General features: G+C 36.9%; 1 protein-coding gene across 1 annotated transcript in view; it reads right to left on the bottom strand.

Annotated features, from left to right (window-relative positions):
* The window catches only part of ANKMY2 (ankyrin repeat and MYND domain containing 2), a 47,140-nt gene that overhangs the window by 17,027 nt on the left and 5,736 nt on the right, over positions 1–24,377 (bottom strand). Inside the window, exons 2-4 of the mRNA XM_007981979.3 lie at positions 20,359–20,423; positions 11,107–11,245; positions 8,730–8,828 (exon numbers count right to left, since the gene is read on the bottom strand). Of these exons, the coding sequence (XP_007980170.1) occupies positions 8,730–8,828; positions 11,107–11,245; positions 20,359–20,423 (303 nt within the window). The remainder of the gene's footprint in view (positions 1–8,729; positions 8,829–11,106; positions 11,246–20,358; positions 20,424–24,377) is intronic.

Below are 24,377 nucleotides of genomic sequence, written 5' to 3'. Positions count from 1 at the left end.
TCAACTTGTAAGAGACCCTAAGTATTTCATAACAGTTGCTTGTAAGTTAAATGTCTCCTCTTCTCAGCCTACACAAATGATGTTCATGTTTCCCTAATCACATCCGGTTGTATTTACACAAAATTTAAATTTACTCCATATAAAGTATTGTTCTTATTATAATGATAATATTAAACTGAAACCCTCTCCCCCTTACCCACTACCCCCCGAATTTGAGAAAAGCTTGCCCTCTTTGTGAAATGTAGAGAAAAGGCTTTTGCTTCCATAAGCTTGGAATCCATATCGTGGCTTTGCATAGAATTCCAAGCCACTTCTCTAAGGCATCTCTAGTTAAAAATGGTTCTATGAAAGCAGACTCTCCCTGGGGAAGCTGCTGGCCTGCAAGTGTGCTCCTGTGGCCTCCCCTCCCTAGCTCCCTCTCCACTACCTCTCTGTAGCAAAGCAGTGGCCACTCTGGGCAAGCAGGCAGAACCCACAGGGCACACAGGAGGGCGCAGGCTCTGCCTGGATCTCCGGATGAGAGACTTCTTCCTCCATTCTGACCGATGAGGGCTGGGGGACCAGCGGAGGCGCGCCTGGGCAGAGCATGCAGACGCCATGGTCCCCACTCCCGGAAAGTGGTCCCCCCGGGGCAGTCTGCGTGGCCCCTGCCTCCTTGTGCTTGGTCCTGGGAGCGTCTGCTTGATCCTGCCGACAACAGGTGACCTGCGTGGGGACAGTACTATGGGCCGGCTGGACCCTGGTGCTTGAGGCTGGCAGAGGGCTCTGCTTGTCCCTGAAAGTTCCTGGAAGAACCCAGGAGTGGCGGGCTTCATCTTTGTGCCTCAGCTGGTTTGCTGACCAAACCAGCTTAATGTCTCAAATGGTTGAACACTTTTGATGAGATATTTTAGAACTTTTTTTTTTTTTTTTTTTTAAAATGGGAACAGCTATCTTTTTATTGAAGCTGGATATAAGATTTTGTTTTAAGGAAGCATATGCAGTTTATCTTCATCTTCTCTGGTTTCTTCATACACAGATGTAAATTTCCCCACAGTTACTTGGGTTGATTTTGATGCGGTGTTCATAACCCATTTGCATTAGATTTGCTTGGTTGAATGTCATTTTTCTCTCTTCTTAAAGATTCTGGAAGGAGGGGTTATCATTTTCTAAACTAATTAATTAATGTCTTAATTGAGACATTAAACTTTCTTCTTCCACTGATCCAGGACCCTATCAGCTTTACCTGATTGCCTGGGAGGTACAGAACAAAGTACCTATGGGGATCCAGCAATTCTGAAGATCATGCAATGCCTCCAACAGAGGGCTTCTTAGGTTGGAAGTGTGTGGATAACATTTACCCTAACAATAACCACCACAACTACAGCTAATTAGAGCATTTAAGTTAAGCAGATTCAATTATAATATATAAATAGACTTTCAAGAACCGCAGAGAGATTTAAATTTTAAAAATTAACAGGCAAACTGAAAGAGGTGATCCTGGTGACTATTGAGAATTAAATTAGTAACACAGAGGATCAAGGCCAGTCATGGTGGCTCATGTCTATAATCCCAGCACTTTGGGAGGCTGAGGCAAGAGGACTGCTTAAGCCTGGGAGGTGCAGATCACCCTTGGTAACATAGCATAACCCCTTCTCTACAAATAATTTAAAAAATTAGCTGGGTACAGTTGTACATGCCTGTCGTCCCAGCTACTTGGGAGACTGAGGCAAGAGGATTGCTTGGGGCCAGGAGTTGGAGACTGCAGTGAGGGTGTTTTTTTTTTTTTTTTTTTTTTTTGGTGAGAGAGTCTGGCTCTGTTGCCCAGGCTAGAGTGCAGTGGTGTGATCTTGGCTCATGGCTCACTGCAACCTCTGCCTCCTGGGTTCAAGCAATTCTCCTGCCTCAGCTTCCCAAGTAGCTAAGACTACAGGTGTGTACAACCACACCCAGCTAATCTATTTTGTATTTTCAGATGGGGTTTCACCATGTTGGCCAGGCTGGTCTCAAACTCCTGACCTCAGGTGATCTGCCTGCCTTAGCCTCCCAAAGTGCTGAGATTACAGGTGTGAGCCACCATGCCCAGTCAAAGCTGCAGTGAGTTTTGATCACACCACTGCATTCAAGCCTGGGTAAGAGACATCCTGTCTCAACAAAATAAACAAACAAAAAAGATCGAGTGGATGAAATATCTCAAAACAGAAAAATTCAGATATAGAAATCATTATGCAAGAGATGAAAGAGCTAAAGAACAAATCCACAAAATCTAATAGTGAAAATTAACAGAAATCTCAAAGGAAAAAAAGGTATAGATGGAGAATTAAACAAATGATAAAAGAAAACCTCCCTGATTTGAAAAGAGAAATTAATAGTGATCACAATACCATTTTTGGTACTCCGTGCTTTTATTAAGTACCAGAACACCCAATTTCTTTCTTTTTGGGGGGATTGGGGGAGGTGGGTATTTCTTTTATTCTTTCCCCAGTATATACGTCTTGAGAAGTCAAACAGTAGCAATCTATATTAAAAATGTGAAATGAGCCAAGGTGCTCTGTTTAGAAAATGAACACCTCTCCCAGAATCTTCAAGAGAGAAAAATGACATTCAACCAAGCAAATCTAATGCAAGTGGATTATGAACACAGCATCAAAATCAACCCAAGTAACTGTGAGGAAATTTACAACTGTATATGAAGAAACCAGAGAAAATGAAGACAAACTGCATATGCTTCCTTAAAACAAATCTATATCCAGCTTCAATAAAAAGATAGGTGTTCTCACAAAAAAAAAAAAAAAAGTTCTAAAGTAGCTCATCAAAAGTACTGAACCGGACATAGGAAGACCTGAAGATAAAGTAGTCAGAGAAAAATATGGAATTAGCTTACAACTATATCTTCTCATCAGTCCTCCAATTAGTACAGTCAGGGATTTCTTAATTATACCTTTTTTTTTTTTTTTTTTTGAGACGGAGTTTTGCTCTTGTTGCCCAGGCTAGAGTGCAATGGCGCGATCTCGACTCACGGCAACCTCTGCCTCCTAGACTCAAGCAATTCTCCTGCCTCAGACTCCTGAGTAGCTGGGATTACAGGCAGGAGCCACCACGCCCAGCTAATTTTGTATTTTTTAGTAGAGGCGAGGTTTCTCCAGGTTGATCACGCTAGTCTCTAACTCCCAACCTCAGGTGATCCGCCCGCCTCGGCCTCCCAAAGTGCTGGGATTACAGGTGTGAGTCACTGTGCCCAGCCTAATTACACCTTTTAAAAGAGAAAAAATAATATTACTTTACCTTTTTTCCCAGATTAAGCTTTTTCATTTTAGGTAGTGCTTATTTTGATATTTTCATTAATCTGCTAATAACATATTTGAATAATATGTTTAAAGTTTATCTTTGTAAATACTTAATCGTTTAGGTTTAAATTTTTGTAATTGAAATTCTTAAATATTTTACTGGTTTTACATTTATAAATTCTGAATATACATAAATAAAATAATACTATTAATATAGAAAATAAATGCTGCGGGTGGAAAAGCCAGTACATTATGTTGCTCTCATATTACAATCACTAGATTTGAGTCCTCTAGACTTACAGGGCTCACTGAGTGTGATTCATAGGAACACACACATACAACAAGACTGATCCTATTCAAATTTTTTATTTTCAAAGATAAGCTGAAAATCAAACGCTCTTCCAGAATGAGAAATGTAAAGCTTACAATGGAAAGTAAGTTGAATTCTCATTTGCAAAACCAGAACTTAGAAAACTGTAGAATAACTTCTATATGTCTCTGAGAAAAGAACTGTGATATGAGTCAGAAAGCTAGGCAAAATATGACTCACATTTCAGAGAGAAAGGTATTAATAGTTTTGTCATGATGGGTTTCAAAGAATATACAACCTACGTAACCCATTTGAAAAGGTCTATAACCAAAATCTAAATGAGAACAGAGATCTAAAGACAAAAATGGAGACAAAGGGGAGGAGAGAGAGGACAGTAAGAGAGGGAGTTCATATGAGTGGGTGAAGATAGATGACAGGCAAATCATACAGCTGGTGGTGTGGATTACTGAAAGAGAAGCAACACCCTGTCAATGACACTCTCACTACAGCTGGTACTAAAAATACTAGACTCTCTCAGCAAAGTCCACAGCTACAGGTATGATTGGCACAGGTTTTGAGGAAGTATCAGAGGAGGCAGAAAGGAAAGACCTGTGGCCTGACAAGGCAAAAACAGAGAATGTGGAGAAATAAATGAAGTATAAGGATTTCATCTTATAAGGTTGCTAAATGGGTAAATACGGGGCCTTGGGGATGGGGGATGTGGTACTGTACAGTTTTGACCAGCCAATCACTTTAAGGAAATACATGTGCGTGCGTGCGTGCACCCCCCCACACACACACAAGTGCACAATGTCAAGTAAAATAAGGAGTAAAAATGAGGTCAAAGAGGAGGAATGCAACCACATATATCAGTAATTACATTAAATATACATAAGCTAAATACCTGTAAGGAGAGGGAAACTATCATTTTGGATTATAAAACAGAACCCATCTATACATTTGTAAGTTATACTACTTAAATGAAATGATAAAGATTGAAAATAATAGATGAGCAAACAGCTTATTGACAAAAAAAGGAATTAGGAATAGTTGTAATATCAGTAAAAGTAGAACTAAAAGAATTCAACAAGAAAAAGAGTGACATTATACAATGATAAAACCAATAGCAATATCAAATTAAAAGTGAAAAGCTAAAAATATTTTCATTAAAAACAGGAAAAAGACATGTCAATTATCACTATTATTTCTTCTAACTTTGAAGCCCAAAGCAAATTCAAATAGAAAACAAGATAAAATTTAATAGCTAGAAAATCCATTAAACTGTAATAAAAATAAGAAAAAAATACAGAAATCAATAACTTTTCTCTTTATTATCCATAACCAGCTGGAAGGGATTGAGTGTGGAGGTGGTAGTGCAAATTCTTACCATATGAACAGTAACCACAAATTACTAAGAAATAAATTTTGAAAGAAAGGATTGATATGAAGGAACCTATTAAATATTATTGAAAGACCAAAAGTCAGTCCCCTCCCCTAAAAGAAACGTAAAGGCATACTGTGTAACTGGATGGAAAGTCCTAGCATCATACAAATGTTAATTCTCTGCAAATAATTATATAATCATTTAGTAAAAGATAATTTAGCTTACCACAAAGGTGGCATTTCAATTCAGTAGGATAATGTTAGCTGGTGTAATAAATGGTACCATCACAATTAGCTATATATCTGGGGAGAAATGAACTCTAAACAAATAAATTCTAGAGGTACCAAAAAAATCACAAAAAATAACTGAAGGATATTTAGGAGAATACTTATATAACTCTTGGTCAAGAGGCCCACTTTTAGCAAAACAAGAAACACAGAAGTTATAAAAGAAAAAATATGACTACTTAAAAGTAAATTTCCTGATGGGCACAGTGGTTCATGCCTGTAATCCTAGGACTTTGGGAAGGACCTGAGGTCAGGCGTTCGACACCAGCCTGGCCAACATGGCGAAACCCCAGCTCTAAGAAAAATACAAAAATTAGCTGGGTATGGTGGCACATACCTATAGTCCCAGCTACATGGGAGGCTGAGGCAGGAGAATCACTTGAACCCAGGAGGTGGAGGCTGCAGTGAGCCGAGATTACACCACTGCACTCCAGCCTGGGTGACAGAGTGAGACTCCGTCTCAAAATAAATAAATAAATAAATAAATAAATAAATAAATAAATAAATAAAATAAATATATAAATTTCCTATGGCAAAGGTCTCCATAAAGTTAAAAAAGAAGAACAAGAAAGAAGGAAGAAGAAGAAGAGGAGGAAGAGGAGGAAGAGGGAAAGGAATAAAAAGAAGGAGGGGGAGGAGGAGGAGGAGGACTGGCATAAAATATTTGAAACACATTTGTTAGATAATGGATTTGTATGCATAAAGCTCCTCAAAGCAATAACAAAGGGCATCCCCCCACAAAAAAATGAAAAAAAAGTATAAGTGGGTAATCCACAAAAGTGAAAATACAAACTACCAACAACAGAAGTGCTTAATTTCATGAATAATGAGGGGAAGGTAAGTTCACAATGTACCATCTTTTTAACTATCAGATTGGAAAAAATGAAAGAATGATAATACCCAGCTCTGGTGAGGATATTACTGTGAATTACTATGCCCTTTTGGAAAGGAATCTAGACTTACATTAAAATTAAAACTCTAGGCCGGGCATGGTGGCTGTAATCCCAGCACTTTGGGAGGCCAAGGTAGGCAGATCACGAGGTCAGGAGTTCGAGATCAGCCTGACCACATGGTGAAACCCTGTCTCCACTAAAAATACAAAAAAAAATTAGCTAGATGTGGTGGCGCATGCCTGTAATTCCAGCTAGTTGGGAGGCTGAGGCAGGAGAATCACTTGAACCTGGGAGGCGGAGGTTGCAGTGAGCCGAGGTTACGCCACCACACTCCAGCATGGGTAACAGGGCGAGACTCTGTCTCAAAAATAAGTAAATAAGTAAATAAGTAAATAAATAAAAAATAAAAACTCTGTATCCTCTGTCTCAGCAATTTTACTTCTAGGAAATACTTTAGAGATATTAAAGTTCTAACATGTAAAAAATATTCAAATACTAACTTATAAAAAATAGAAAATCAAGGATGATTATTACCTTATTTGTAGAAACGTGGTTAAAAACCTGTAAAATTGGTCAATAAGGGAGAGCTAACTGAACTGTGGAACATCTGTATCATGGAATATCACGTAGCTGTTGAAGGAAATGAATTATGCCTACTGAGATGGGAGGAACTTCCATGATATATTACTAAGTGAAGAAAACAAGTTACAAGGAATATCTGCTGTGTGATGGATGGCATTTTAAAAAAATGACAAAAATCTTATGTATGTATGTACACATGTATACATACTGATCCACTTGAAGGAAACAAAAAGGGGAGAATGAGCTTTTTTAAAGGCTAATTATTTGGAAAATACAGTAAGAACTGGAAGGGTGCAATGTAATTTTCTGTCTGTGAAATTAAATAGATTAAAAAGGAATGAAAACATTACTCTTATGTTAGGATAGGACTGCAAACAATTTTTACCGTAGTAAAAATTTTGTTAGTATTGTAGTGTTAAGAAAAAGAAAGGAGCATTGTATCAATGCCTGAAAGAAGAGACTCCTCCATTTCCAGACCTGTGATCTTGGGATAATTATTTTACCTCTATCTGAGCAATATTTTGTTACATTGTGGATATAAAGAAAACTTGTACCGTTAAATAGAACTTCAGAGATCACGTAATTCCCCTGCTTCTTTGCATACAGATCAGAAAACTGAGGCCTATGGAGGTAAAGGAATTTGCCCATGATCCTATAACTAATCATCAGCACACATGAACTAAAGTTCAAGTCTCCAGATTCCTACTTTAGTGTTCTTTCCCCCTGCAGTGACATCCTCAAAATTAGCTTAGAACTGAGATGGGGGCAACTTGGGGCCTGTACGTATGGGAGTTAAAATATTTCTCTGAAGCTTACACAAGGCCACACCTTTCTCAAGTCCTTCTGAAATTAAAGTAAGGATATTTCTTCTAACAGAAAAAGCTGTCATAAGGCAACTGAGTGTCTGGCTTAATCAATGGCAGCTTCTATTAGTAGTTTCAAGAAAATGGTATAATAAAATTTAACATAATATTCAGTTACCATCCTCCATACCTAATTTCCACTGTATCTGAACTTGACTTCTCTCAAAACCCCCTTGAAGGGGATAGATCCTCCTCTTCTAGGTATTTTTATGGAGCTCTGAATTTCTACCTTGGAGTATATATTTTTGCACAATTTGTCATTGCTATTATCCTTTAAGTGCCATGAAAGTATGAACAGCCTGTCTTATCACTATAACCAAGACACCGACAGTGATGCTTGCTTTATAGGTTGTGAACATTATTTGTTTAATGAATTATTAGTCCCTACAAGGCCACTTACTGCACTCTCAATAAATCAGATGTTGCTATCTTTGCTTTTCTCTCAGTGGAGTCTCTTCACCACCAATTCAATGGCGTCACAATACCAAAGAACAAGAATTCACTCCCACTCTTTCCTTACATTATGTCAAGTAATAGGATTAACACGCCAAAAATTACTGGGCACACAAAACAAATGTCTGTGGTTGATGAGAATGATAATGAAGTAGTTGTATATTATTATCAAGTACTCTTTCCTAAGAGTTACGTCATTGTTGTAATAATTATTAACAACACTAACTAATACCATTTATTTAGTGTTACATGGAAAGCTCAAGTCTATCACCTCTTTTAATCCTCCCAATAACCCTGTAACATTTTACCATGAGGAAAGTGAAGGTCAGAATTATTAAGTACTTTGCTATCATGCGGCACAGCCAAAATTTAACTTGGGATTACTGACATCACTCTTCATATTCTTAAACAGTAGGGTTAGCTACTTTCATTAGAGACATAAATATACACGTTATAAGCATTTGTGAGCAATTAAAATGGCCCCACTACTCTTTGTATTCCAAAAACTGGAAATTCGAAATAGCCATTTTTCTCCAGAGTCACTAGGTATTTCATTAAGTTACAGTGGACTGTAAATACTTTGTTTTTTAAAGCAACATGATAATATTTCCACCAAGAGAAGAAAAGTGGTTTTTTTTCTACAAGGGAAATTTTGGGTATAATCTAATGTAAAACTGCAGCAAAATCTCACCCACAAAGGCTGCCATCTGAGCTGCTGTTCTTCCCACAGAGTTGACAACATCTGTCTCAGCACCAGCTTCCAACATTACCCACGTGATGTCTTTATTACCTAGAGTTTTAAAGGGAACATATTTGTTAATGTTAAGGAGGACACAATTTAAACATCCCTTTTCTAAACTCTTTATACCTTTTTTTCCCCCATTTCGTTTTAGGTTTCAGTCATATGGATATTTTCATTCTTTTAAAACATGAATCATAACTACAGTAAAGAATAAAATGCTATAGAACCTACTTGGAAATTAACCTTATTTTCTGGAAAACAAATCAAGCAATGCAAAAGTAGTATGGAATTGAATATTGCTTTTTTAAACAAAATGAAATATGTTTTCCTAGAGGTAACGCTTAGAATAAAATCAAAATACACATAAAAAAACATTTTTAAAAAAGAGATAAAATGAATAGGGCTCCCCTTTAATATCAGCTAACCCATCCCATTCCTCACACTTACAGGCTCTGGAATAACTATCAACCACTAGGGTATCTATCTTTCTATACCTTTTTTCTATCTAAACATACACATGCTATTCTATTCACATTCTTCTACTAAAGTAGTCATTATGGGTATTTTGCTATTATGAACTATACTCAGTGAAAAGTATTTTCCATTCATTTTCACAAGTTTGAATTATGATTTGCTTAGGAACAGCTCCTGGGAAATACTGCCAGATCAAAGGTTATGCATATTTTGAATGCATTTTGCCAGGCTGCCATCCAGCAAGGTTGGACTGACATGCACTCCCCAAAATAGTGTAAAGAAGTTCCTGAGCATTATAGCTCTTTCTTAACATTTGCCAGTATAATAAGCTAAAAAATAAAATTTATTGTTCTAATTTGCATTTATTTGATTACTGTGCAAAATGTTTTATATTTTGATCAGCCAGTTGTATTTCTTTTGTTTTCCATCCAATTTTCTTTTTTTTTTTTGAGGCTGAGTCTCGCTCTGTTGCCCAGGCTGGAGGGCAGTGGTGTGGTCTCGGCTCACTGCAAGCTCCGCCTCCCAGGTTCAGGCCATTCTCCTGCCTCAGCCTCTGGAGTAGCTGGGACTACAGGCGCCCGCCATGATGCCCAGCTAATTTTTTGTACTTTTAGTCGAGACGGGGTTTCACCGTGTTAGCCAGGAAGGTCTAGATCTCCTGACCTTGTGATCCGCCCGCCTCGGCCTCCCAAAGTGCTGGGATCACAGGCGTGAGCCACCATGCCCAGCCAAGTTTTCCATCCAATTTTCTACTGCAGTATTTTTCTTTTTATAATTGATTTATAATAACTCTTTTTTTTTTTTTTTTTTTGAGACAGAGTCTCACGCTGTCACCCAGGCTGGAGTGCCAGGGCATGATCTCGGCTCACTGCAACCTCTGCCTCCCAAGCTCAAAAATCCTCCTCCTCAGCCTCCTGAGTAGCTGGGACCACAGACGTGCACCACCGTGCCTGACTAATATTTGTATTTTTGGTAGAGACAAGGTCTCACCATGTTGCCTAGGATGTTCTCGAACTCCTGGGCTCAAGCAATCGGCCTGCCGTGGCCTCCCAAAGTGCTGGGATTACAGGTGTGCGCCACTGTGCCCAGCTAAAAGAACTTCTTATATTTAACAATATAATCCTTTAAGGTATATAATAAATATTTTTAGTTTTTCGTTTGTATTTTAACTCTATTTATGGTATATCCTACAAATGAAAATGTTAAATTTTTATGAATATTGTTCTTTTTGGATTCTGTGGTTTATATAGTGCTTAGAAATGCTTCTGTATTCCAGGATTGTGAAAATATAGATTATTATCTTCAAAGTACAAGGATATTATATTACTTCTGTATTTTTCAAAGAGCTACACCAATTACAGATAACCCCACTTAATTTTAGACAGTGTTTCTAAATTGTCCTTATTCAGCAAATAATAAACAATACAAATCCGAGTAAGTTTCTAAATGGATCATCATATTTAGCACATAAGTGCCAGTGAGGCAGATAGCTCTATCACAGCGACTGTTTGTTCAAGAGAACAAAGAAGTTTTCATATCACTTGAAAATATAAAGATATAGAATATCAAAGGCGGTAACTTGAAAGAAAAACAGATCCAGTTCCTCAATTCCATCAAAATGTTGTCCACATAAAGAATCAATTGATTTAAATAACAAAAGAAACAGATCACCAAATTAACTATATAATTTATTTCCTGCATTATAGCTTTTCAAAAACCAATTGCCATCATTCCTTTCCATAAAACTTGATCATAAAATTAATAAAATCAAAATGCATTTAATCTTCTAGTATATATGTACTTATAACAAGTTTGTATAGGTAACTAATATTTATAAATACTAAAACTTCACCAGAAAGTGCAGCAAACATGAGGGCTGTGTATCCATGTTCATGCTGATGGCAATTTACATCGGCTCCATGTCGCAGTAGTAATTTGCACATATCGAGTTTTCCTTTATATGCTGCATGCATTAGAGGAGTCATTCCATTCTTTAATAGAAAGAGGGAAAAAGTATTAATTTTACTGTTTTTTCTGTACCTATGAACAATTTCTGCAATTAGAAATATAAAACGAATATGAATTAATTAAAATGATCTTTATAATATGTATTTGTATATTTACTTCCACATTTGGATCTTCCATAAACTTCTGAGGAAGAGATGGTTTTATTACTGGAGATGTTTTTACAGATCAGCAAACAGATTCAGAGAGGACTTGCTCAACCTCACATGACTAATAGTGGTGGCAGGGACTGAAACCCAAATTTTCCAAACATACTAACTTTCTCAGAAAGCAAATGAACAAACAGATACAAACACATTTTTTAAAAAGAAGAAAAATCTCAAACAGTGCCTCTCAAGAGGAAAGTTGAATTAAGTATGGCATATGCAGAACATGGGATATTTAAATGAATGACTTCATCTGTATGTACAGAATGGAACATTTTTCACAAATTATTGTCAACGAGAAAAGGTGCAGGAAATGCATATTACAGTGGTATCATTTTTTAAAACCATGATTCCCTAAATCACACATATATTTTGATTATACATATGATTTGATTATATGTGATTGTATAAATATGGAGAAATGGTTGGTAGTATTTAGGCTACATTGTTTGGTCAAATCACACGTATATTTTGATCATACATATGATTTGATTATATGTGATTGTACATATATGGAGAAATGGTTGGTAGTATTTACGCTAGGCTACACTGTTTGGTCTCCATATGCTTTGTGCATGTTCAACGAAACATCCAACCTTTTATGTACTAGCTACTACTATCATTTGGTAGATTCATGGATGAGCTGTTACTGTGAGTGAATTTTCTCAGTAATGTAGGCGAAACGCTGTAAGTACCAAAACATCAAAGTTGTTTTGGGTGAAACGCTCTGTAAAACATATAATCTGTTACCTTAGTGAAGCTTAGAATGCTAACATAATGTGAATTATTCTTGATGCTTCCAAATTATTATTATGAACATAGGCCATCATCTTGTTAATGCAGTACACACTATGTTCAGAGGGTTGTGGAGACGAGAATGATAGAGAGGCTGGGACCTTTCATTGTAAAAGAGAAAACTCCGTGGAAGCAATGGACATTGCTTGAGAGTAAGAATGGAAAAATGATAAGCAGATGATAACTTTGAAGACTCCCTTAGCTAGGAGTCTCTACAGAGATGGAATGTTAGCATGCTGGGAGTGGGTGGGTGGGTATGGGCAAATCTCCTTGTACAGAGGCAGCCAATGGAGTGCTTTAAGGGAGTAGGAATGGACTGCATGGCCTTTAGCTTTACAATAAGGCAAAACCATATCGCGAGCATGACTTGGGTGATATCTCCTAAAGGATGATAGAATCTGTCCATAAGAAGCTAGTGTGTAGCCTGAGGGGTGGTAGGGGAGGGACACAGGACCATCAGAAAGGCCACCACAAAGAAGCAAACAGCTATTTCTTTTGCAGATTTTAGGACCAGACTTCACCATAGAGTTAGTTTTTTTCTGTTTATCCAGAACAGGTGGGCAGTCAATCACCCAGCAATCCAGTCCTACAACAAGAGGTTATCTAGCTCTGAGAATGAATAATCCCCAGACTACAGAACTGACCTATAGTTTAAAAAAACAAAACAAAACAAAACACAAAGCTTTCAACAGAATGTGATGATCTGCTTAAGAGCAAAAGAGATATGCAAAGTTTTTGAATCTCACATCACCAACTGTCTTTATTTTCTTGTGTTTGTGTTTTCACTGTCATCTGTGTTAATCAATTCTGCCCATTTACCTGTCTCCTACTCCTCCCTTTCCTCTCATTAAAAAAAAAAAAAAAAACTTCCTGTCTCTTTTCTCTTTCTCACTTGTTGTTTTTTGTTCACCAGCTGTCACCTTAGCTGGAAGTGGTTTTTAGAGCAACCCAATGAGAGAAGTTTCTTTCCAGAAAAGTAAATATCGGCCGGGCAAGGTGGCTCACACCTGTAATCCCAGCACTTTGGTAGGCAAAGGTGGGGGGATCACTTGAGGTCAGGAGTTCAAGACTAGCCTGGCCAACATGGTGAAACCCTGTCTCTACTAAAAATACAAAAATTAGCCAGGTGTGGTGGTGGGCACCTGTAGTCCCAACTACTCAGGAAGCTGGAGAAGGAGGATCACTTGAACCGGGGAGGTGGAGGTTGCAGTGAGCCAAGATGGCACCACTGTACTCCAGCCTGGGTGACAGAGCGAGACTCTGTCTCCAAAAAAAAAAAAAAAAAAAGGTAAATATCCCAATCATATCATCTGCTGTGCAATCTCCGAACCTGCTCCTTTTGTCATGTTTATAATTCAGTATATGATTTTCCCATATCAAATTTCAGTGCTGTGGTAGATGGTCCTGGGTATTAAAAACAAAAACAAAAACAAAACAAAACAAAAAAAACTACTGATAAGTAACAAATTTACACTTATTTTTCAAAGAAGTGGATATCACATATACTTTCCTATCTTAGTTCAATTTTGTGTTATAAGAATTTAGAACGGTGCGAAGGAAAATTATAAATTTTGACTGCAATGATTACTATGCATTATCTTGGTTCTAGTACCACGTTGTTTATAAAAACTTTTCCATGGGCAAAGAAAAAAGAAGTAATATTAATAAATTTTGATGCTCCATAGAGATATAAACCCACCATGCTATAAATTTTCTATTTATTCTAGTGTTTTTATAGTATTTCAGTGTAAATATCCAGAAAAGGAAATAATTTGAAACAATACTGCTTATCTACTAGAAGTAGAAGAGAATATTCCCATGTTCAAAATACATGATGCAACTTAATTTAAAATGTTATATTACAGTTGTAAAGATGAAATAACTTAGCATCAGACAGAATATTAAAATAAATGTCCACCTCAAACTAGAAAGGTAGTGATAAGATTTCATAAAATGTTATCATACTGTAATTCATCAATTCTAAGATGCATCTCACTTTTATATTTAAAATCTCCAGAATTGTCACCTTACTAAAGTCTCACAAATTACCATCAGTTTCCACTCCCCTCATTTAAAAAATATCTAGATGACTTTTTAATCGATGGCATCTCTGATTCAATGATATGCAAGAGTAAAAATCCTCACGTCCTTGTCATTTCCCAAAGACAACCTTGCAGGTAGTCTGCTTAACTGAACTGCATGAGAAACGAGCTTCTACAATTCTTTAGATACAATCACCTTAAATATAAAGTTCCTCTCCCATAATTCTTAAGTCAAAGGATTAATCAACATTAGGCTATTACACTGGAATTCTGTCATTAAATTCAGCATCCATTCAGCAAATATTTAATAAGTGCTTAATATATGTCAGGCACTGATCTATACATTGGAGGTAGCAATAAGCAAACTTCATGCCTCCCACAGTCTAAGTCCCTGGGACTTACAGTACAGGTGACTAGATGGATAGTGATACAAGTGCTAGAAGAAAATAATATTAAGTAAAGGGGAGCAGTGCCAGAGGGAAAGAGAAGACTATTATTTTAAGGAGGACATTCAAGGAATGCCCCTCTGCAAAGGTGGCACTTGAACAAAGCCCTGAAAGAAGTTAGGGAGGCTAGGAATGCAAATAACTACAGGAAGAATGCTCCAGGGAAAGGGAATGAAAGTGCAAAAAACTCTGTGCTGTGTTCAAGGATCACCACAGAGGCCAAGTCTGTCTGCAGCCCACTCAATCTTCAGGAACACGTAGGAAGTTTCTTGTCTTGATTCTGGTACTTCTATTTGAATATTAAGTATGATGCTAAAGTTTGTGGAAGGTTTCTGCAAACCTTCTATCGGGTTACAGAAGAGTCATTCTGTCCTAATTTGTTAGTTTGTACCATCAAAGGTTATTATATCTTATAATGTACATTTTAGCATCTGTTGAGATGATCCTATTTGTTTCTGTTCTATTCTGTAATATAGTGAATTACACTGAAAGGTTTTCTAAAACTGAACCATCGTAACACTCTTGAAAAAACATTACTTGGTTATGGTGTCTTATAATCCTTTTAATAGATGGCTGCATCAACCCGCTAACATTTTTAGAATTTTTGCCTCTGTATTTATAAAGTGACCCGGGTCCATAGTTTTGTGGAACTTCTTACTATTTGGCATCAGCATTATGCTAGCCTTATCAAATAAAGGAGTATCTTCCCATCTTTTTCTAAACTAATGGTATAATTAGTGTAAAATGAGAATTAACAGGTCCTTAAAGTTTGGTAAAGCTTACTCTGGTTTGTAGCTTTTGAAGGTGGTAGGAGATTTAAAAATATTTATACAAATTTTCCTTAATTATTGATTATTCCAGTTTTTCTACTTTTTTTTTTTTTTTTTTTTTATAAGACAGTCTCACTCTGTCACTCAGGCTGGAGTGCAACGGTGCGATCTCAGCTCACTGCAACCTCCACCTCTGGGGTTCAAGCGATTCTCCTGCCTCAGCCTCCCAAGTAGCTAGGAGTACAGGCGCCCTCCACCACGCCTGGCCAATTTTTGTATTTTTAGTAGAGAAGGGGTTTCACCATGTTGGCCAGGCTGGTCTCCAACTCCTGACCTCAGGTGATCCACCCGCCTCGGCCTCCCAAAGTGCTGGGATTACAGGCGTGAGCCACTGCGCCCAGTCCAGTTTTTCTACTTCTGTATGAGACGAAGATATCCATTTTAATTTTCTACAACGATCATATGGGTTTCCAAATGTGTTGGCTTAATAAAAAAGTTATGACAATCTTCTTTATAATTGTAGTTATGTTTTTCTTTCTCCCTCCCTCCCTCCTTCCCTTTCTCATTTCCTTCCACCCATTTTTCCTTCCTTCCTCTCTCCCTCCCTTTCTCCTTTCCTTCCTTCCTCCTTACTGTTTATATATATTGTTTTCTTTCTTGTACTTCCCAAGCTGTATCTATATTTCAGTTTTAAGTTGATAATTTTTACTGTTTTTTCTTTCCTGTTTTATTGAGATACAATTCACACAGAATACAATTTACTCAATTAATTTGTACAAATAAATGGGTTTAATATACTCACAGAGTTGTGCAGCCATCACCACAATCAATTTTTGAACATTTTCATAATCCCTGAAAGAAACTCCATACCCATTAGCAGTCATTTCCCACTTCACCCCACTCCCTTACTCAGCCCTAGCCATCCACTAATTTACCTTCTGTCCCTATGAATTTGCCTATTTTTGGTATTTTGTATAAATGGAATCCTAAAATATGCAGTCTTTTGTGACTGACTTCTTTCACTTAGCATTAATGTTTTCAAGGTTCACGCACATTGTAGCAAATATCAGCATTTCTTTCATCTTTGTAACTGAATAATACCCATTGTAGGATTATACTACATTTTGTTGATGTATTCATCAGTTGAACATTTGGGTTGTATCTACCTTTGGCTATTATGAATAATGCTGTTATAAACATGCATTTGCATATGCAAAATTTTGTGTGGATATATGTTTTCATTTCTCCTAAGTATATATGTAGGATTTCTGGGTCATATGGTAACTCCATGTTTAATCATGTGAGGAACTTAGAGACTATTTTCCAAAGTGGCTACCATTTTACATTCCCACCAGCAATGTATGAGGGCTCCAATTTCTTTACATCCTCTCTAATACCTGCTATACCACCTTTTTGATTATAGCTATCCTGGTGGATATGAAGTGGTATTTCACTGTACTTTTTATCTGCATTTCCCTGATGGTTAATGATGCTGAGCCTCCTTTTATTATGTATTGATCATTTATATATCTTCTTTGGAGCAATATCTATCTAGATCCTTGGCTCATTTTTTAATTGAGTTATATATTGTTTCATTATTGAGTTGTAGAAGTTCTTAATATTTTCTAGTTACAAGTCCCTTATCAGATACAATTTGTAAAATTTTTCTCCCATTTTATAGATTGTCTTTTTGCTTTCTCAGTGATATGCTTTGAAACACAATAGTTTTTAATTTTGATTATTTCCAGTTTATCTATTTTTATATTGTTGCTTATGTTTATTTGCTTTACAATTTTTTTATTTCTGTTTTATTTTTTCTAAATCATTTCTATTTTTTTTTAGTATACTTACTTTTTAAATAATTTCATGAATTGAAAGCTCAGAACGCCACAAAGATTACAAGTGCAATGATAAACACTACAAAATTTCTTTTGAGTATCACTTTGGCCAGCAAACAAAGCTTTTGATAAATGTTGTATTTTCAGTTGTAAACAGTCGGCAATTTTTATTGCTTTATCTTCATTAACCTAAGAATTATTTAGAGTCAAAAAAAACAAATTCCAAGATATGTGCTTCATTATTTGGATTATATTTTTGTTTCTTTTCAAATGTATTATACTACATTTAGCAAAGCTGTCTGAAATAAGCTACAATTTCCTTTATAAAATAGTATAATACATGGATTAATTTTTATCAATGATACATGTAAAGAAGAAAATATACTATTTTTTTCTGCTAATATACAGTCCATGTACTGTTAATTGGGTTATCCAAATTTTCTACATCCTACGTTACTTTTTTTCTATTTAATCTGTTAGTTTCTAAAAGGTGCTATTGCGGTCTTACAGATTTCTTCTTGGAGCACCACCATTTTTTTCTTCATGAACCTCAATGCTTACAGCTGATAAGTTTATAAGAAAAGGCTTAAGGCTATTATGTTCTTGGTGGATTATTAATTTAACATATAAGACAGAATGTCCATATAATTACTTTTGCTTTAAATTTGTCTGATACTAATTTTGCTACCCATGTGTGGGTAAAGAGTTAACAGAACCCCTTTCCCTTCTGCATGAGAAATGGAAGTCCAATGAACTTTTTAGCACTAGACTATGCTATATAATATAGTCGCCACTAGCCACATATGGCTATTAAAATTTAACTTCTAATTAATTAAAATTAAACAAAATTAGAAACTGGTACTTCTAGCCAAGATTAGTAACAAAAGCGACTTCCTAGAGTAACAGAAAAACAGATGAAATAACAATTTGCAAGACACTGTCGGTTAGGCAATAAAACATGTGATCCCTGAGAAAGGGAGAGCAACTGAATTGGCTCCTACAATTGCCTAGCTTATCACCTTAAGAGGGTTTCTAGGTTACAGTATATGGACAGGTCAGCCAGACTGAGCCTGGCAGACTGCATTGAGGCAGTGGAGTTGAGCATCCAGGGTCACCAAGTTGACTTAAGTTCCCAGGAAGAGTAAAAGAGAGGACAGAAGAGAGCTGCACAGAAAGAGAATTCTAAAGATCTGCAGAGGGTTTCTTCAGAGTGTTTGGCTGGAGTACTGATCAACACACGCATATGTGGAAACTACCCAAGCCTGGGCAAAGAACTAGCTGACAGCATTACAAGGAACAGCATCCAGAGCTCACACACGGCCAGGAAGAGTGCCTGTTCCACCAGCCAGGCTGGAAAACCTCGAGCATCTGAGAACATTGCATAGAGGACAAGGAAGTGCCTTAGTTCAACACCAGGAAAAAAATCCTTCACTGAGCATTTTACTAGTTCCACCTAACAAACATGAAAAACTAGAACTGAAATAATCCAACTGCTTCCGAGTAACTTAACTGTGTTCATGAAAAAAAGCTCAGGAGTATTTATCAAAATACAGAATCATACACACCCAATAAGGTAAAATTTACAATGTCTAGCACCCAATAAAAAACAATCGAACATGGAAAGAATAAAAACATACAACCCATAAAGAGGAGATAAATCATTCAAAAGAAATAAAAACATATGTCCATCCCAACATTTGTATATAAATGTTCATAGAAGCTTTACGGTAATAGTCCCCAAACGGGAAACATCCCAAAACTCTATCAGCCGTTGAATGGATAAAAAGACTATGGTATACACACACAATAAAAAAAATTACTCAGCAACAAAAAGGAATAAGATATGGAACAGCACAGGTGAATCTCTATCCTAAATAAAAGATGCTAGATTAAAAAAAAGAGTACCTATTGTGTGATTTCATTCATACGAAATTCTTGGAAATGCAAACTAATATACTGTGACTAAAAGCAAATTAATGCTTTCTGCAGGAGTGGGTGGGGAAGGGCAGGAAGGAGAGATTACAAAGGGGTATGAGGAAACCTTTGAGGTGATGGATATCTTCATTATCTTGATTATAGTGATGGTTTTACAGGTATATACATATGTCAAAGCTTAACAAATTTTGTACCTTAAATATGTATAGCTTATTGTATATTAATTATACCTCCATAAAGCTGCTAATAACTGAAAGACATGAAGGAATCTAAATATCCAGTTCCTCAGTCACACTTTCCTTATTTGAAGTGTTTAATGGTCACACATGGCCAATGGCTACTGTAATGCTCAGATGTTACCATCATTTCCAAAACTTATTTTAGAAGCCACTATCCTAGGAAATTGAGTTTACATTCACTTAACTTTCCCTAGAAGTGAAGTTGCTGGATCAAATAATATACTCAGTTAAAACTGATACATATTCCAAAAGTTTCTACAGAATAGTACATCAATTTACACTTAACCATTAGCATTTAAAAGTCCATTTTTCCCCATGCTTGACAAGAAATAATATGACTTTGACTTTATTTGCATTTATTTGATTATTAATAAGACTAAACTATTTTTACATGCTTATTTGTCTTTTGTGACCTATTTGCTTACATTTAGTTTAGGAATTATTAGGATAATATGAGCAAAAATGCTAGGAAAAAAAACTTGTATTAACAAATTTGAAGGCTGGGCACAGTAGCTTGTGCCTGTAATCCCAGCACTTTGGGAGGCCAAGGCAGGAGGATCATGAGGTCAGTGTTTGAGCCCAGCCAGGTCAACATAGTGAAACCCCATCTCTACTAAAAATACAAAAATTAGCTGGGAGTGGTGGTGGGTGTCTGTAATCCCAGCTACTCGGGTGGCTGAGGCAGGAGAATTACTTGAAAGCGGAAGGCGGAGGTTGCAGTGAGCCGAGATTGTGCCACTGCACTCCAGCCTGGGCGAAAGAGCAAAAGTCCATCTCAAAAAAAAAAAAAAAAAAAAAAAAAAAAAAATTGATATATTATCTCTTCTTTTAGAAAGTAAAATCCTTTATTAAACTTCCAAAATCTTACCTCATCCAAACAGTTGACACGAACATTCTTGCTGGATAATAATGTTCCAGCTTCTTGGACAGTACCTTGAAAAAAAAAAAAATGAAAAGTAAGGTTATTTATCACTAGAATAAGAGAAAAATCTAACATCAAGGAAATAAACTTTAAGGAGTTACCTGTAAAAGTAAGTCTAGTCAGTGTAGGTTGCTAAGAAATGAAACATCCAATCACATACTATTTATTTTACAAATTAATTGTCCAGTAGAATAGATTTACAGAAACTAAAAATAGCTTCATCTTGTTTTTATTTTCACTGACCTTAAAGCATATTACATTGGCCACATTTTCCTGTTGGCAGTAATACAATAACCACAAAGCATAAGATTTAATACTGAAAAAAATCTTAAAGGGCATCTAATCCAAATCACCATCTGAAGCTTAAATTCCAGTCAATGTAATACTTGGAATTCAAAATGCAGTCAGTATTTATATAATTTGTCAGCACCACATCTGGTGAATTGATGGCATATTCATAATAGAATGCTTGGTTTGGAAATACTTAGGTGAAACATATCTTTAATGCCTAGTACTACATAAAAGTGCTCTGTGATCAGTACTCACCACCCCGAAAGTCAACTAATGTAAACCTGAAGGTCACTCCTCTGTAAATCTGGAAAGAAGCTATAATTGGGCCACAGTTGTCAGGTTTTTCCAGTATTCTACAAGGCATAATGACAGAAGTATACTTGCAGGAGAGAATGTTGCTATTATCATTAGCACAAGTCAGCCACACATTTTGCCAAGAAATTTCTGATTTACTGGGAAGAGAACAATGAAATTGAATGTGCTGAGGGAGAAAGGCTAAGATAAGCCTCTCCTATAAAAGAATATAAAAGAATAGGTAAATCTCCCAACCAGGTTATTTCCTCTCTTTAAATTTAGACTTGTAGTGTGAGAATGTGCTAAACTCTGCTAGCCTTCTAGAGTTAAAGATGAAATGCAAAGTAAAGATGAGCATGCTTCTTTCTCTCTGACCCACTTCTTAAGCAAGTCACCCGAGTTCCCCTCACCAACAGAGGAGAAACAGAAATGTCTCCTAGATAGACAGAGAAATAGCTCTGTTGGGAAAACGTCAAGTGAATGATCTACATGTCCCTGGAGTATGATGGCAGCTATTTTATGTATATGTGTGTGTGTATATATATATATATATGAATAGTGCATTTTTCTGACCCTGTATTCCATCTGAAAGCAGTTAGTATCACTGGCTGAATGGCTATGAGAGGGCCAAGCTCTTGTGTGTGTGAGCATGCAAGCCAGTTCTGCATGAAACCTTATTGATACCTGTGGCTTCTCATCAGAGACTTTCTCAAAAATCTTTATAGAAGAATAAAAGCAGAGCAAAAAACCCTGCACCCCACTTTCTCTTGAGGAAGATGCTTTATCCAAATCCCATTCTCCACGGAGAACCAAAGTTATTTTCTATCTTTTTCTATCTGCCCAGGAGATGTTTTTGCAAGAAAAGGAGAATACTATAGGGATTATGAGCATGTCAAAGCCTACTACATGTGAAGAGTAGAATGGGGATTAAGACCATAAACATTTGGTTCTCATTAGAGAACAGGCTGATAATTCTCTAAGATGTCTGCCCAACAGCCAACAATCTAAGTTAATATACTCTGTAAGGGAACAATATATTTTAAAGATGATGTATACATAATGGAAAACAAACTGTTCTCTCCTGCCAAACTCTCACTCAATAGTCTCAATCCTTCACTTCTGACACCAGATATATGGGGGTTTCCCCCATATACACAAAGCAATTCTCCACTGGACACCAATGGGTATCCTATAATTTAACTCATTTCTAACACTGTTTACCTGAAGTTAGAGTCACATCTAATAGGTAAAGGGCTCAGTCTACAAGACTGTACTCACTTCAGATGCCAATCATAAGCCCCTGTACTTCTGACTGGCTATAAGTCAGGGTTCCCATGATCCCCTCCTCATGTTCTATAATTTGCTAGGACAGCTCACAGAACTCAGGGAAACACTACTTACATTTACCCATCAATTGCAAATAATATTACAAAGGAAAAAGATGAACAGCCAGATGGAAGAGGGACAAAGAGCAAGGTATGTGGCACAGGGCACAGAGATTCCACACTCTTTCCAGGCACCCATTCTTCCAAGAACTTCCATGAGTTCAGCAATCTGGAAGCTCTCAGCAACCGGTAGTTCAATAATATTTATGCAAGCTTGATCATATAGGCGTGACCTATTATTAAGTCAGTCTTCAGCTCCTCTCCCTTTCCTGAAGATGGGGGGAGGGGTGGAGTTGAAAATTTCAACCTTCTAATCATGGCTTGAACTTTCTCATGACCAGCCCCCATCCTGAAGCTATCCAACAGTCACCTCATTAGAACAAAAGACATTTCTAATGCCCAGGAAATTCCAAGGGATTAGAAACTCTGTGTCAGGTAGCAGGGTCAAAGACCAAATATTAGAACAATAGATGCACCCAGCACCCCTATTGCTCAGGAGATTATATGGGTTTTAGGAGCTCTGTGTTAGGACTAGGGGCAGAGACCAAATAGATATTTCTTATTATATCACACACGTACACATATCCACAATCACACACGCACCACTCAACAGGTTAAGGTTAGCCTTTTGAAATGCAGGGACTGGAATGAGAAAAATAATCTGAAACAGATTGGGCTTCTAGAGAATAAAAATAGATTTGGAACATGGATGAGCAAAACACTCCAAGAGGAAAGACTGTGTTGATTTCCAGTTTGGTGTTCACAATGTAATGACATTGGTCGGAAATTATAGAAGGTCCAGAATAGCATAGAAATGTGAAACACATGGCTCACACAGAAGGATTTTTACTTTATGTCATTCCTACTGTCCATAGTAGACTTAAATAATATTTTACAAGTAAGTGTAGAAGATTAATTGCTTTATTCTGGGAAATAAATGTGTTAAATCTGATTTAACAAACTACTGGGGGTGGAAGATAGAGTGCCATAAGAAGGGATGTGCAAGGAGCCAACATTTACCTTCATTGGAGGTAAGAAACAACAGACCTAAACTAATGAAAGTAATAATTAGTGATTTATTTCCCTTTAGAGAATTTCTCCAACTGCTCAAACCAAAGAAGAAAATACAGCATAACCTGCCTCATTAGGGTGGAATTGATCACTTTATCTGGATGAACAAGCATTTTAGGAGAGAAGAGATTACGTACATAATATTTTCCCAGCATGGACAACATAGTGAGACCCCATCTCTACAAAAAATTTTCTAAAAAATTAGCCAGGTGTGGTGGCATGCACCTGTAGTCCCAGCTACTCAGGAGGCTGAGGTGGGAGGATTACTTGAGCCCAGGAGGTGGAGGCTGCAGTGAGCTATGATCATGCCACTGTAATCCAGCCTAGGCAACAAAGTGAGACCCTGTCTCAAAAAAGAATGATATTCTTAGTGTTACTGCTCTCTCTTCTACTATATTATAGCTTTTTCAGGAATACTATAAAATGGAACAAGACCTGCAAAACTTGGCCAGGCGTGGTGGCTCATGCCTGTAATCCCAGCACTTTGGGAGCCAAGGCAGGTGGATTACCTGAGGTCAGGAGTTCGAGAACAGCCTGGCAAACATGGTGAAACCCCATCTCTACTAAAAAAAAAAAAAATACAAAAATTAGCCGGGCGTAGTGGCACGTGCTTGTAGTCCCAGCTACTCAGGAGGGTGAGACAGGAGAATTGCTTGAACCCAGGAGGCGGAGGTTGCAGTGAGTCAAGATCACACCACTGCACTCCAGCCTAGGTGACAAGAGCGAGACTCTGTCTCAAAAAAATAAGTAAATAAATAAATAAAAAGACCTGTAAAACTCTGTTTCCTTACCTACGAAATAAGGATAATAATATCCATCCCACAGTTATCTCAGGGATAACTGTGGAGCACATATAAGCCTTTATTAGATCTTTTTATTTTGTATTCAGAGCAGCACAATATAATTCATTGGGACATTTCTAAT

Source organism: Chlorocebus sabaeus, chromosome 21 (genome assembly GCF_047675955.1).
Source record: "Chlorocebus sabaeus isolate Y175 chromosome 21, mChlSab1.0.hap1, whole genome shotgun sequence".
NCBI classification, from domain to species: domain Eukaryota; kingdom Metazoa; phylum Chordata; class Mammalia; order Primates; family Cercopithecidae; genus Chlorocebus; species Chlorocebus sabaeus.
Note: the sequence above shows the minus strand (reverse complement) of the source record. Positions and strands in the feature narration are given on the sequence as shown.